This window comes from Nerophis ophidion, linkage group LG04 (assembly GCF_033978795.1).
Source record: "Nerophis ophidion isolate RoL-2023_Sa linkage group LG04, RoL_Noph_v1.0, whole genome shotgun sequence".
NCBI lineage: Eukaryota > Metazoa > Chordata > Actinopteri > Syngnathiformes > Syngnathidae > Nerophis > Nerophis ophidion.
The window spans coordinates 26,668,329-26,683,564 of NC_084614.1; the positions used below are offsets into that span (position 1 = coordinate 26,668,329).

Sequence of the window (15,236 nt, forward strand, 5' to 3'; positions counted from 1 at the left end):
ACAGCGTCAGATGCTATGTAGAGTGGCGCTTTTCATCATTTTCAGCAGACTGCATTGCAAAATGATTGACTCCCCTTTCCCTCTAATATACAGTTGTGATCAAAATTATTCAACCCCCACACAATTTTGGTGTTTTAGCAAGTTGGACATTTATTCTGTATTTTGTTTATAGTCATATCAAATAAAGATGCATTAAATAGACAAATGCAACTTGAATTACAACATTACATTTTGTAACATACCAAACAGTGTCATTTCTCTTAATATCTCATTGACAAAATTATTCAACCCCTTGATGATCATAACTCTTAAGAACAGAATTTGAATAAGGTCTTTTCAATCAGGTGTTGAAAACACCTGTAGATGTGATTAGAACCATAACGAGCAACAATTAAACTGATTGAAAAAGCCCGATTGTAGCTGAGATAGGCGCCGGCGCCCCCCGCGACCCCGAAAGGGAATAAGCGGTAGAAAATGGATGGATGGATGGAAAAAGACTGTGACGCTCAGCTTCTTGTAGATGGTCAATGGTGTATTTGCAACATGGTGAAGTCCAGGGAGTGGTCAAAGAAGTCAAGAGAGGAGGTAATTTCTCTTCATAAGAAAGGATATGGATATAAGAAAATAGCAAAGACATTACACATTCCAAGAGACACAGTTGGAAGCATAATTTGCAAGTTTAAAGCTAAAGGCACAGTGGAAACACTACCTGAGCGTGGTAGAAAGAGGAACGGGCTAAAATACCTGTAGATGGTTGCAAGAAGCTTGTGTCCGGTTATGTATCATGTTCGAAGGATGTAATTACTGCCAAAAGGTGTTCTACTAAGTACTAAAGATGCATGTAACTAGGGGGTTGAATCATTTTGTCAATGAGATATTAAGAAAAATGTCCTTTTTAGGTATTTTGTAAAATATAGTGTTACAATTTAAGTTGCATTTGTCTATTTGACACATCTTTATTTGATATGACTATAAACAAAATACGGAATAAATGTCCAACTTGCTAAAACACCAAAATTATGTGGGGGTTGAATAATTTTGATCACAACTTTATACCTTCTCTACTGTAGTATCAGGAATGTTAGTATTTTTTTTCATAGTTGTGTGCTTGTGGGTTTTGCCCATGGACAGAACCCTCTGCTTACTGGATGAGCCGCTTTGCCTGACAACACGCACTTTTTTGTTTTTAGAATGAAGAAAGAGCTTTATTTCTATCTTATTCTTTATTGAGAAAATACAGTGTAACAAAATGGTCGGCAAACCATGAGGGATGTTTTGCGAGATAAAATATTCTTTTTGCGCAGCACAGTCAAGACAAATGTTGGGATTTTTGCAGATAAAACATGTATCAGTCACTTTTTTGAGGCCATAATGTTATTGTACATTACAGCTCTAGATAAGCATGCATTCTTGGGAGCGTCATTTGGGACGTGCTATCATATGGTGTGACGTCCATCGATCCATTTTCTATACTGCTCATCCCCATTCAGGGCACGGGTGAGCAGGAGCCTATCCCAGCCTAACAACTGAGCCACGGTGTGGCCCATGTTGTGATATTTTACGCAGAATAATAACCCTCAATTCATCCACTCACAGGAATTTCAATTAAGATTCCATAAATAATACAATCAAATCCCCAAATAAGAATAACTATTCAGAATAAAGAATGGTATGTTGCTCATGGTTGAAAAGGCTGACATTACATCACCCACAGACCTTAACATTTAAGGAAGAAAATCTTTTAGGCTGATTAGTTTGATTACAGGAACAAAACAAATCATATATTTCACAAAGAGAAACTTAATCCAACTCCCATATCAACATTAAAATTCTATTTTATATTCAATTTGTTTTTAATTTGGCTCTTCATTATTTGCCAATTAGTGCCAAATTGTTTTCTTACTTATCTTATAGTTTAGTTTTTCAACATACACAAAAATTCCCTCAGATTTTGTATGCCGTCTTAGTTACGTATAATATGGCGCGTAACGAACTAGTGCGTTTGGCGGAATCCATTACCCAAACAAGGAATCCCACACGTGTCTGTGCTTTTTTTTTTAATTGTGTAGGACTGCAAAATAAGCCACCATACGGCCAAAGAAAGCCAGCACTTTGATAAAGAAAGTGAAGAACATTGCCATCCTTACAAATAAGAGTCTACAATAAAGGTAAAAGTGATGCTAATTGTTGTCGTTATTTTCTGTTGTTGTTGTTGTCGTCATTATTTCTATATATTTTACATTTTTTCTCTGCATGTAAAACTATCTTTATTATCAATGAGATGCGTTTTGTGTTAATATTTATGGATAAATTAGAAACCTTGCTTGGATTTTCAACAACTGAGGTACCTCTGTATATGATATACATACAAAACACAAAATTGAGCAAAATCAGAACACAGTGGGCCGATGTATTCAGGGGCGCCGCTAGGGATTTTGGGCCCCATGAAAAGAATCTTTACAGGGCCCCCAACACATAATTTCATATAATTTCATCATCATTAGGGGCCTCTCTAGGCCCCCCTCCATCATGGACCCCTAGAATCAGTCTCTTTTAACCCCCCTTTCTGGCGCCCTTGGATGTATTACATATTGATATTTGCAATTAAATGCATCAAAACAGATGACCGCGATTTGCATAGGCAATTGTTTGATTGATGGATAACTTGCTTTAAAATTGTAAATCAAGGTGACAAGCAGATATTTAAGGAATTATTATTAATGATGTGGCAGAGTACTTAAAAGTATGTGGCGAACTACACTGCAAATGATTTGCCACTTTCCAAGAATTTTATTTCTAGTCTTAGAAATTTCCCTTATTTTAAGAGTTATTTACTTATTTTTGCTCATTGATGTTAATGTTAGCATGTATATATTTTTGTCTATTCTTGTTTACAAATGTTAACATTGAAAAAACATCTATTCAAATAACCTAGATATGTTTTTTAATTCATTTTTTTTTATTAAGAAAGCTTTTTTTTATACATTGAATTCATCTCAATGAATTTTTTGCGTTTGAATTTTGCCACCTGAATTGCTTTACATCAAATTATGCTGAAAATGTCAGTGAAAAAATAATCGGTAACAAAATGCGTGTGTTAAAAAAAAAAGAGTGTTTTGAAATTCAGTGTTCAAAAAATTCCAGTGTATGAAAATTCAGTGTTTAAAAACAGTGTTTTAAAATTCAGTATAAAAAAATTTGGTGGAGAAAAATTCAGTGCAGAAAAATTTGCTGCTTCAAAACGCAGGACCCACTTTCGATTAATTAAGACTAAAGCAATCAATCCTGTCTGAGCCAATGAGGTATCAAGTTTTAAGTCATGTGACACAGGGCTTGCAAAGCAGCATAAAAAAGGCTTAATACAATGCAATAAACATTTCAACCCGGCCATAAAATGGTCTGTAGAATATAATCTATGCAAAATTTTGACCCAAGACCCACCATTACATGTTAAGTAGACCACAAGGAAGTGTTTACAATGTACAAAAACAACATGATATGATCCATTTTATAGATCTGTATTTATGCAATCATGTTGAAAATTATATGAGATGACAGCAAATCGTACCTTCCGAGTGGTGGGATAGGGTTAGCAGGCTTACGCAGGAAGCCCCGATTCCAGATCCAAAAACTGTGATGCGGCCCGGGTCCCCTCCAAAGTATCCGATGTTCTTACTGATCCATCGAAGGGCTTGAATCTGGTCCAGGAGTCCATAGTTTCCTTTGGCAGCCTGGTCTCCAGTACTGAGGAATCCTTGTGTGTGGAAACAGAACATATTAAAATGTTTTACCAGGTGAACAATAATGATGATTAACACCCTAACATAAATATGCCATTTCTGTCTCCTGCAGTATCTTGACCAGTGCAATAGTCGCCTCAGGCAGTTATAGCACGAAGTCTGCCCATCAAACCTGAGCACCCTCCTCACATGAGTGAATTCATAAAATTCAATGTGCATAAATAAATAAATCCTTTACCGGACGTGTCTCTTTTAATTCATTTCACAAAAGCACACAGAGGTCGCCAGTGCTGAGAATTGATCCTGTTCCTTACTCCCTCGGCCCAGCGCCGGAACAACACACTGCTGCTGAATGCTAAACACCAGGACAGCAAATTATCTTGACCTTGTGAGTTCTTGTGAATACTTCAACGACCAGGATGCTAATCATGTGCCAAGCATATCCATGTTATATTGTAGCTAGGGATGTTCCGATACAATTTTTAGATAATAAATTGGATCCTTGAGTATCGACCGATACGGATAGTATTCTAATCTATTCTGATACATCAGTATAGTACACAGTTGTATTATTTTGTAGTGTTAGAAAATGTTAGATTGAGTAAAAATTAGTCAAACAGAAAACAATAGTAGTACATAAAAAAACTAACCTTATGACAGATAATTTGTTTTTGGTAACACCTAGTGGCCACAATAATTTATAAAGTTATGATCACCAATGATCATTGAATGATGTGGACACATTTGTTACTGGATGATTTGCAATGTGCTTCTGCCTTGGAGACTTTGTATCTATATTACCATAATAATTATTTGATTCTTGTTTATATTGACAAATGCAGTGTTTCGGACAACAATATTGTTCTGTTATGTTTTTCCAGCGTGTGCTATTTTGTGCTTAGCTGTTGTGTGGCTGCCAGCTCCTAGTACCTTTTGAAAATGACTAAACTGAAGTACAAGAAAATATCCAAATTGTTTTCAAATCAAATAAAACATTTTTTGGCAACACCTCTGGTCACAATAACTAATGATGTTAATCTCATGACACAGTAAGTTGAATGATGCAGACGTTTTTGTTACTGGAAACCTTCCAAAACACTTCTGCCTTGGAGACTTTGGATCTGTACGAAATATTCAACTATACTAATTTGAATTGGCCCTGCGATAAGGTGGCGACTTGTCCAGGGTGTACCCTGCCTTCCGCCCGATTGTAGCTGAGATAGGCGCCAGCACCCCCCGCGATCCCGAAAGGGAATAAGCGGTAGAAAATGGATGGATACTTCTTTACATTGACAAATGACTGCAATATTGTTAAATAACATTTGCTTGGCTTGTGTGCAATTGTGTGCTTACCTGTGTTGTAGCTGCTCGCTCCTAGTAGCCTATAGCCTAACATGCTTAGCTTTTTTACTAAAATACAGCAGCAACCAACCTTGTGTGCTTATTGGAGGACATTTAGATGTTAGCGTTGCACAATTAAGCTTGTATCGGAGCTATAGGATATTTTACATGCAAGTTGATATCATCCAATACTTGGTTTTTTTTTTGCTGATATAGGATCGGTACACCCCTACTTGAAACAACGTGTGCACAAAAAATAGCTTGATTTGATTTATATGCATCTGTTTTTTTCAAATTGTCTAATAAATTTCAGTGGTTCAAATGGAAATGAATCCGCAGTGATAATGTTTACCCTTTTTTTGAATAAAACTAATTAGCCATATGAAACCCTACTAAAAGGTTAGAGACATTGTCATCACCTAGTATTCCAATTCTGTAGTTTAGCGTGACGACAACAACATTCCCATAACTGGCCAGCACACTGCCATCCATCATGTTCCCAGTGCCCTCCATATAGGAACCTCCGTGGATGTACACCATCACAGGTCGAGCTTCCGAGTCCCTTATATCTGCACAGTAAACACACACAGTGAATGAAAACAGCAGCAGGAACCGTAAAGCAGTGCAAGATTAACACAGTCCTGTTCAAACTTTGTATTACAGCTGTGTGAGGTATGGTTACAGACTGCGGAAAGAAGCAAGCCGAGGTGGCAGATTTATAGCGTGGAAGATGCGATAACAGTAAAAAGATACATGGTAAAATACAATCAGAGGCAAGTGAATGAATTAAACTCTCAGCCGGTCCTAAAGTAGCTACTGTATGACACTCACTATTCTTATTTATGCTTTTAAAGCAGACATTCAAGTATTGATTTAAGTCGGCCTCAGCTGGGATTAATATGGAATTTTAGAGCACAATACCATATGGATGCACAGGCTTTAATGCGTGGCTTAAAGGTGTGAAGACAACAGATTTGGACAGGGGGGCACCACACTATTGAAGGGCTTATCTCAAAGTCTGTAAAAATGCGTTATTTTTCTATTAAACGGTTTAGTGCACGGCATAAAACGGCCAGTGCTTCTCTGACACAACAATCTTTTCCCACGTTCACGCATCGATTGCGGGCGACTTTACACTTAGTTAACGGCAAATTATACACATCCCTGCAAAAATAATCTCTTTTTAATGACAATTATAGAATACCCATTCTAAGGTCTTTAGGAAATTAGCACTGCCGTCTCAATATTGTATGCAAATTATTAACACATGGATTTTTGGAGCCTATTTTGTGGTGTTTTCTGCTTTGAGTGCGGCGGCCCAAAGCAGAATCCATTACAAGGTATTTCCTCACTTTTTTTATTCGTGTGAAACAATTGCTATAATTAAAAAAAAAGAATCAAACTTGATGCTAATAGGAATTAAATTGTTGCAAAAACGGTATAATATAATTTTAACATCATGAAAACATACATTTATTTCCTTCCTAGAATGTATTCTGACCAGGATTTGAGCCCCGTACCTACGCCTTGCAAAACTAGGGCAAAAGCTGTGCACCACAGAAACCAGTGTAACTGGATTGGGAAATGTATAGTGAAGTTCTTGTCAGTGACAGAGCAGGAAGCTGTTGGGAAATTGGGGGATTTCGATTCAAACCGATTCTCCCAATGTATTTTCTTTTATAAGAAAATAAGAAAAAAATATATATATGTACTGTATGTATATATATATATATATATATATATATATATATATATATATATATATATATATATATATATACTGTCATGATCCTTTGTTCGGGTCATTTTTGATTTGGTATATCCTTAGTTGTTTATTTCTCTTTCAGCAAATAAGAAAACCATCCATCCATTTTCTACCGCTTATTCCCTTTCGGGGTCACGGGGGGCGCTGGCGCCTATCTCAGCTACAATCGGGCGGAAGGCAGGGTACACCCTGGACAAGTCGCCAACTCATCGCAGGGCCAACACAGATAGACAGACAACATTCACACTCACATTCACACACTAGGGCCAATTTAGTGTTGCCAATCAACCTATCCCCAGGTGCATGTCTTTGGAAGTGGGAGGAAGCCGGAGTACCCGGAGGGAACCCACGCATTCACGGGGAGAACATGCAAACTCCACACAGAAAGATCCCGAGCCTGGATTTGAACCCAGGACTGCAGGAACTTCGTATTGTGAGGCAGACGCACTAACCCCTCTGCCACCGTGAAGCCCCAAATAAGAAAACCATTAAGAAAACAAATGAGGGTTCTTTTCGTTATCTTAGTTGCCATGGGTGCTGATTTTCGTCACTCGCCTCTGATTAGTGGTCGGGATGCTCACCTGCCCTCGGCCACTAATCAGAGAGCTATTTACTCCTGCCTCGCGCCACAATCTAAGTGGCAGTCTTGATTGCTTACATTTTTTAAATGTATTTTTTATGTAGGTCTGTATTTGACAGGTATTTGTTACTTTTTTGGCTATTCTTATCGTTGAGTTTTGCCGTACACATGTTTCCCTTTTCGTATTTTGCCTTCATCATTGAAATAAATCAATTTCTCACCTGCATGCTGCTTCCTGACGTCCCTCTGCATTTTGGGGAAAAGACCGCTGCAAAACCATGCGACCCAGACATAACATATGTATAATATATATATATTTTTTTTATTTAAGTATTTATTAATATGATTTATTTTAAAGCATTTTTTGAAAACTAGGAATTAATATAGAATCAGGGCTATAAGAATTGTGATTCGGATGTAAATCCAATTTCTTTCCACACCCCTACTGTTTGAGTGTTTCCCATACAATCATTTATTTGTCACCTCTATAATTAGCAACTCATCCCCACAAAAGCCTTAATTTGATTGCCTGACTTAACTTCGGTACAAAAAAAGCTCAAAATACCTTCTGATATGTGAGTCTCAGCGTGAGAAAAAGACGCCCCTTTTTTCCTGTGTTGGCCCCCTGCAAATGACATGAAAACACAAGAAGAAAGTATTGAATTGATATATGCATGGGGGAAGGGCACTCTGCTCTCAAATTAATATGCTGTCCAATCAAGCAAACAAAAAAAATCCATAAATAACGGGACAAAAAGATAACCCATCCTTTTTTCTGTAATTTTCCACAAAATGACAGTGACATCATTGTATAAAAACCAGTGATGTACGCACGTCTGTCTTGTACAATCAAGAACTGAGTGGGGATGGCGGTTAGGCTCTGTATGCCACAGCTGCATATGGCCACAATATTTGCTACAGAATGTAATAAGGGCTGGAACAATGCATTATGGACATTGTAATGAAAAAATCTTCATGAATTTCTATCAGTTGCATTATACTGTAGATGTAAACCAGGAGTTACAATTACATTATATATCTAAAACATAAATGGTCAAAACCTATACATGGATAATTTTTTTCCTTTCAAAATTTCCATTAATATCCATTCATCCATCCATTTCTACCACTTATCCTTCTCTGGGTCGCGGGGGTGATAGAGCCTATCCCATTGCGATTATGACCATAAGCCCACCTTTTAATATCTTTAGTGTGCTGTGAATCAAAGTTGTTTGGTACAGTTCCCCCATATTAAATATGGGGGAACTGTAACAAACTAGTTAGCTATGACATCGTCAGACTATGATTGACAATGATGGACAGACTACAATGTAGTCCCATTTTCCATATTGGCTGTGTTGGCCCTGCGATGAGGTGGCGACTTGTCCAGGGTGTACCCCGCCTTCCGCCCGACTGTAGCTGAGATAGGCGCCAGCGCCCCCCGCGACCCCGAAAGGGAATAAGCGGTAGAAAATGGATGGATGGATGGATGGCATGCTATCTATCACTAGGAAAATAATGGTTATACCTATACAATGATAATCACAAAAAAACAAAAATAAAAACATGTTCAAGTGTCAGAACTGAGCATGATCTTTTTTAAGTTGTACGTTTATCACCAAAAATGTATATGGACGTATGTAAAAGAAGCCGAGGGAAACAAGCAGAACACATCATGTTACACCTGAGGATATGTTGTGAATATATAATGAATACAAATGAGGGGCAGGCCAATATGTTGTGTACTTCTTTTGAACTGTAAATTATGCAAATATGCATGGAGGTGTTTAATTAAGCCATATTCAGATGAGGAGACCTTTCGTCAGCGCTCAGACTGAGGGCCTCATTTAATGAGGACTGCAACATTTTGGACGGCTTCCTGTCAAGCAGGCTGTTTGTGTGCTGTTGCTAGGCGACCGCAGCTCACATCGAGCTGTGTTCCATACGCAGGCTCAACCAAATGCAGGCTTTTGTTTTTTTTTAAGAATATTTCCATTTCACACAAACTGAAGTGACGTTAGAAGTGGATGTATTAACTATACCAGAATAATTTGTGGTAATATATAGATCCTGGGCATATATGTACAAAATGTTCCCTTGTTGCCTTATTTCACATCTTTACTCCATGCAAAACAAGGAGGGATTCAGCAAGAGACAAAAGTTGACTCCTCTACCTCGCTAATTGGCCCCCAACAGACGCCCTGTCTCAGCAAGGATGGGGCCTCCATAAAATACAAAAGAGAATGTAAGGTGAATGCCATTTTTAATTTGCACCGAAGAACCCAAAGTCATTTTCCTCCCTAGTTAGAAGCTCAGCGGGGAAAGACTACTTTCGGTACACTTTCACTGCATGATTGTGGACTACCACAATGTATCCCACCAGATATTGACATAGCAATTGTTTTAGATGCTGCAAAGGTGGTTACGATGTAATGACGCCATTGTCAAATTTGCATAATTGGCCAAAAGAAGTGTTTGGGACTACATATGAGCGTTTTTCTGCTGCTTCTTTTTGTTGTTTTCATGATTAATGTCCCAGACAAGATGGAGGCACCTCGTTAAAAGGAGCGGTACGTCTACTCACGACATTTGTCCTCATCATATTCTTCTGCAGACCTGATGCGTTACACGCGACTCGTTCGCCAACGTCACATCCCTGACAAGCACATTAGTCAAGAATCATAAGGAAAAAAGTCCCTGAATTCTTCGAATGTTTTGTTTGCCAGAGATGTGACGTTCACGAACGAGGCGAGTCTTTTGAACGACTCTTTCAAGTGGACGACAAGAACTTATTCGCAGTGGTGAGCCGTTTGTTTGCGAGCCGTTATTGAATGCACAACCCCTGACTGGAAAAGAGTCACACCGATTAAAAATAAAAACTAGAAAATGAGCCAGAGTCAATCGTAGCGGCATTTGGATGCACTTTTCTGGTTTGTCGTTTTGTTATTGATTTCTTAAGTAGCCTCGGGTAGGTCCACGCACACCAGGTATGGTAGTACAATTTCACATTTACATTTATAAATTGTGATACTTTTTTCAGTCGTAGTCATATTTTGTAGTAGTCTATAAAACCTTTGGAACTCACTTCCCCCACACAGCCGAGACTCTGCTGACCCTACCACTTTCAAGACTTAAAAACACCTTTTGCGGACTGCTTTCAATCCATAACTACTTTGAACTTTCATATTTAGTAACTTATCACATTTTAATATCTTAATATTGCTTTCTGAATGCATTTTTCAACGGCATTTGTTGTGTTGCTTATGTTTTTTTAAAACAAGCTGAGATAGGCTCCAGCACCCCCCGCGACCATGAAAGGGACAAGCGGTAGGAAATGGATGGATGGATGGAAATTTGCTATTTTAAACTCTTGTAGTTTTTATTTCTTTTTTACTCTGTAAAGTGTCTTTGACTTCTTGAAAAGTGCTCTATAAATATAATGTATTATTAGTCTTATTAAATTAAAATTCCTTTGTGTGGAAAATTTCGGTAAAGTTGATTAGGATGGAGGTTTTCTGTAGCTTGTGTAGTTTTTGTTGTGCCATCAAGGATCTCACTGTCAAAACATGGAGATAAGGTACCACCTTATGGAATGTGTACAATAAAAACACAACCATGTTTAAATCATAATCAATATTTTACAATACTTTCTGCAAATATAGTAAATATTGGAGAATGTTTTAATTATTCAGATCCAAATCTTATCTTATAACATTATTTCCTTGATTAAAGTAATTTCTGAAAAAGAAAAAAAAAAAAAAAGAAATATAATAACGAGCCAGTCCTTTGAATGGCTCTATGAAAGGAACGTCTCTTCAAAAACTGGCTCTCTACATAGAGCAATGAATCCCAACTCTAGTGTTTATCTTTTTGTGGCAGTCCAACTGTATTTGTGGAGGGCCACAACAAATAACCAAATGCATGGGAAACACTGCAAAGTGACATTACATTAATTATGGTTATAGTTTGCAGTGTTGTACTACTACTAAAGTACTACCGTATTTTTGGACTATTAAGCACACCTAAATTCATTACATTTTTCTCAAAAATGGACAGTGCGCCTTATAACCCAATGAGTCTAATGTACGCATTATTCTGGGTGAGCTTACCGACCTCGAAGCATTTTCATTTGGTACAAGGTGTCATGATAAGTGTGACCAGTAGATGGCAGTCACACAGAAGAGATAGATGTGGACTGCAGGCTGACGCTTGTTCAATGAATGAAGCCAGCAAGTACCTGTTAGCAAGCAACACTATAACTTTGATGTTTCATTGAGAATTTAGAACATTACTTACGGCGCTCCAAAAGCTGTCAAAATGTTTTAGTACGACTTTAGTAAGCTACGAAGACACATCACTAGATGGAATGCGGAGCAATAGGGCTACCAACATACAGGTGTTATTACGGTGTGTGTATAGGAACCCCAAAATGGCACCTATTAGGAGACCTATTATTTGGCGTTTTGTTCCGCGATATTACGCAAAACCAACTTTTCTTACCAATTGATAGTTGCTGTTGTGTATTTGAGATCTGCATAAATCCCGGAAATTTGCACAGGTCCGCCATTGAAGTCTGCACCAAAGTCAATGAGTTTCTTCTTTTTCTCTATCTTCTTGTTGTGCGGCATTCATCCTGTGTGGTTTCCAGTTGTAAAATAAAGTAGCGTAGAGTTCTAACTTATATCTGTCAGTAGACCCGCTATTGAAACGCTATAAAGTACCGGTAAAACAAAGATGACGGCTAAAAGCTGGTGTCGAAGCGGAAGCACGTAAATAAGGTCACCCACAAATTGGTGCCTCTGGAAGAAAGCAGCTGAAAGATGGTCTGTAAAACCTAATATATGCAACATTTTGACCAATGAACCACCATAACATGTTATGTAGACCACAAGTAGGATATTTAGATGTAGAAAAAAATAATCATAATATGATCCCTTTAATGCACCTTATAATCCGGTGCACCCTAAGGTCGGAAAAATACAGTGTTATTTTTGGTTTTCTTATTTTAGCTCATTAGATGAGCAAGTGGTCATCATTTTCTTGTAGGAAAGCAGATTGCGGTCATTCACAGCCATGCATTTCTATTTATCTTTGTAAAAGCAGAATTTGTTTTGGGTTTTAATGTATTGCGCAAGATGTTCTAATGCATAAAACCATTTGTGACGATGTTGAAGCATGCAGGAAATGATAAGAGGCACTACTTTGTTTGCTTTAAGCTCTTTTCTTCAGCAAAGTAGCCAAGAATTGAGCTTGGCAACATCGTCACAGTGAGCAGAGGGTCAATACACACAGTCCGACTCGTGGTACGACTCGAATAACACAACATGTAACAATACAATACAATACAATGTACTTGGATCATGTTAAATATGTTCAGCACCAACAATTCTAGAAAGAAGTAGGAAGAAGAAAAACATTATTTGAGTCAACCCATGGTTCAATATTAGGTGTCTAACATGACATCATATCGTTTAAGTTCCTTTTTAGTTCATCCCATAGTGCATGTAAAGATACATTAAACGCATTCAATGCTGTGCATGAATTCAAATGTTGTATATTCTGTTCATTCCTAAAATGATATTTCTCTTTCCTTGTTGAGAGGAATTGTTGTTAAATTTCTCGTAGCCTGTTGTGTGCTTTGTACATAATCCTTGCGGTTGGAAAGGTTACAATATCTTTAAGTTTCTGTATTTTAGACTTTAGGAAAAAGGAATTTGTATGCTGTACTATGTCAATGTCTAGACCAGGGATATTCAATTCATTGTTTTGGCGGCCACTTCTCCAGAAAGTTAAGAACCGCGGGGCCGGACTTCTCCCTTAACTAATATACTTCTCTACAGTAGACATTTGATTTTGACAGCACTCTGGGGGAACTTTCAGGACTAAGGGCCTGAAGCACTAGGATCCAAATACCACGCGCTAACAGTGTGCACAAACGATCAAATTGCATGTAGTGGTCGTGTTGCATGTGATCAACTTAATTGATACCAAGTGCAGACCGACGTATTTACATGAGTTTTTTAGTGTACTACATGTTTTTACCATGAAGACACTCCTTTACTGCACATTCATATGATCTTTTTCCTATTTGAGGGGTTTTGCTATGTTTTGAAACATGCAGCAGGCATTTATGTACCATTTTAGAAGCACTCTTGCAGTGCATCTGTAATGGATCCCACATCAATTTAGCACACTGAAGGTGCGCACTTGGAAATATTGGTCCTGACAGTGATTGTTGAAATGTTCCAGGCTAAAGAAATTAGACATTTTGTCAAAAACAACGAACGTCATTGAAAAAAATGCCAGCTGACACAAAAACGCATCAATGTTTTGAAGTCAGCCCCTTAAGTCATCAAACAGTTCTAAAATTATAAAATTATATTGCTGAAATGAATCCATCTATGTTGACTAGCATACGTAGGAGGGAGCTGCAGTGCGATCACCTTCTTTCTCACAGCTATTTCTGCACAACTGCCGGTTTGCACGTCCTCCTAAATCAGTGGTTCTCAAACTTTTTTCACCAAGTACCACCTCAGAAAAACCTTGGCTCTCCAAGTCCCACCATAATTACCAACATTCTAATACAGTAGCATAGTAGGCATAAGTATTTATGAAAACAAGGGCAGAGGTTTTATTCAAAAGGATATTTAATATTTTGGAACATTGCACACAGTTTGAACAGTAACAATGTATTTGAATATAGGAAAATAAAACATTGTACTTTAATCAAGTCCATCTTTGGCCTACCACTGGATGGAGCCAGTACCACAGTTTGAGAATCACTGTTCTGGACATACCAATAAAGATGCACAGCAGCCCCCGCAACAAAATGTTAGTCCTGATAAATCACACTGTGTGTGCTAAATAGTTGTATTTACATTTACTCCTCCCAGTATTGTGGGTGTTCTGATAATCAGTATATATTCTGCATCTTCATGAAGACAGACGCGCAAACTGTATTATTTTACGGGCTGGGCAACGATTAAAAATTTTAATCAAAGTTAATCGCAATATTTCTCCGATTAATCGCGATTAACTGCATTGTATACGCAAAGCCCAATAATGAATTCAAAAGTAGTGTGTAATGCACTTTTATTATTCTCCCACATGAACAAAAGCGCCAAAACATTTGTTGTGCAAACACAATTTAAATCAGTCCTTGTTAAACAGTAGCAGTTAAATAGCATATTTTATGAAAATCAACTCAAAAAATTTAAATACAAAAATTTAAGCTTATTACTACCACGGCCAGGGTATTTAAGTTATCCTGTTTGTTATGGAAAATAAATATAATCTACATACAAATCTCTGAGCCACAATCATAACATCTGAACAGGCAATTTATGAGGTAACAGCAGAAACATTTTTTTTTATCAGGGTCTTATGTTTAAAAAACCTCTATTATAGGTAGTGGGCTGTTTTAGGGAATTTTTGATCAAATTATCCGTAGTAGCAATATTAATAATGTTGTGTTTATTCTGCGTAGTGCACTTAAAATAATTATGACCATATCTAGGAATTGATATGATGGGAATTTTCCGATTGTTTGCTTGGTGCTTTGATAAACTGAACGCATATACATGGTACTATATTGTGATGTTATGAGCCAGGGAAAAAAGAACTACCCTACCCAGCATGCAACAGGAGTGACGAGCATGCGCGGTAGCCCGGTATAGGTTGTGTCACCATGACGGCATCTTGTATGTTGTGATATGCACGCTCTGAAAGTAAACGTTAAGAACTCAGCCAACACGCCTCGTCTGGATTATTCATAAATAGACAGACAACACATATACTCCGCTGCTTCACA

General features: G+C 37.7%; 1 protein-coding gene across 1 annotated transcript in view; it reads right to left on the minus strand.

The window, feature by feature from the left end:
* nlgn3b (neuroligin 3b) overlaps positions 1-15,236 on the minus strand; it is a 50,011-nt gene that overhangs the window by 15,289 nt on the left and 19,486 nt on the right. Inside the window, exons 3-5 of the mRNA XM_061897716.1 lie at positions 7,992-8,051; positions 5,501-5,650; positions 3,569-3,754 (exon numbers count right to left, since the gene is read on the minus strand). Coding sequence (XP_061753700.1) covers positions 3,569-3,754; positions 5,501-5,650; positions 7,992-8,051 — 396 coding nt within the window. The remainder of the gene's footprint in view (positions 1-3,568; positions 3,755-5,500; positions 5,651-7,991; positions 8,052-15,236) is intronic.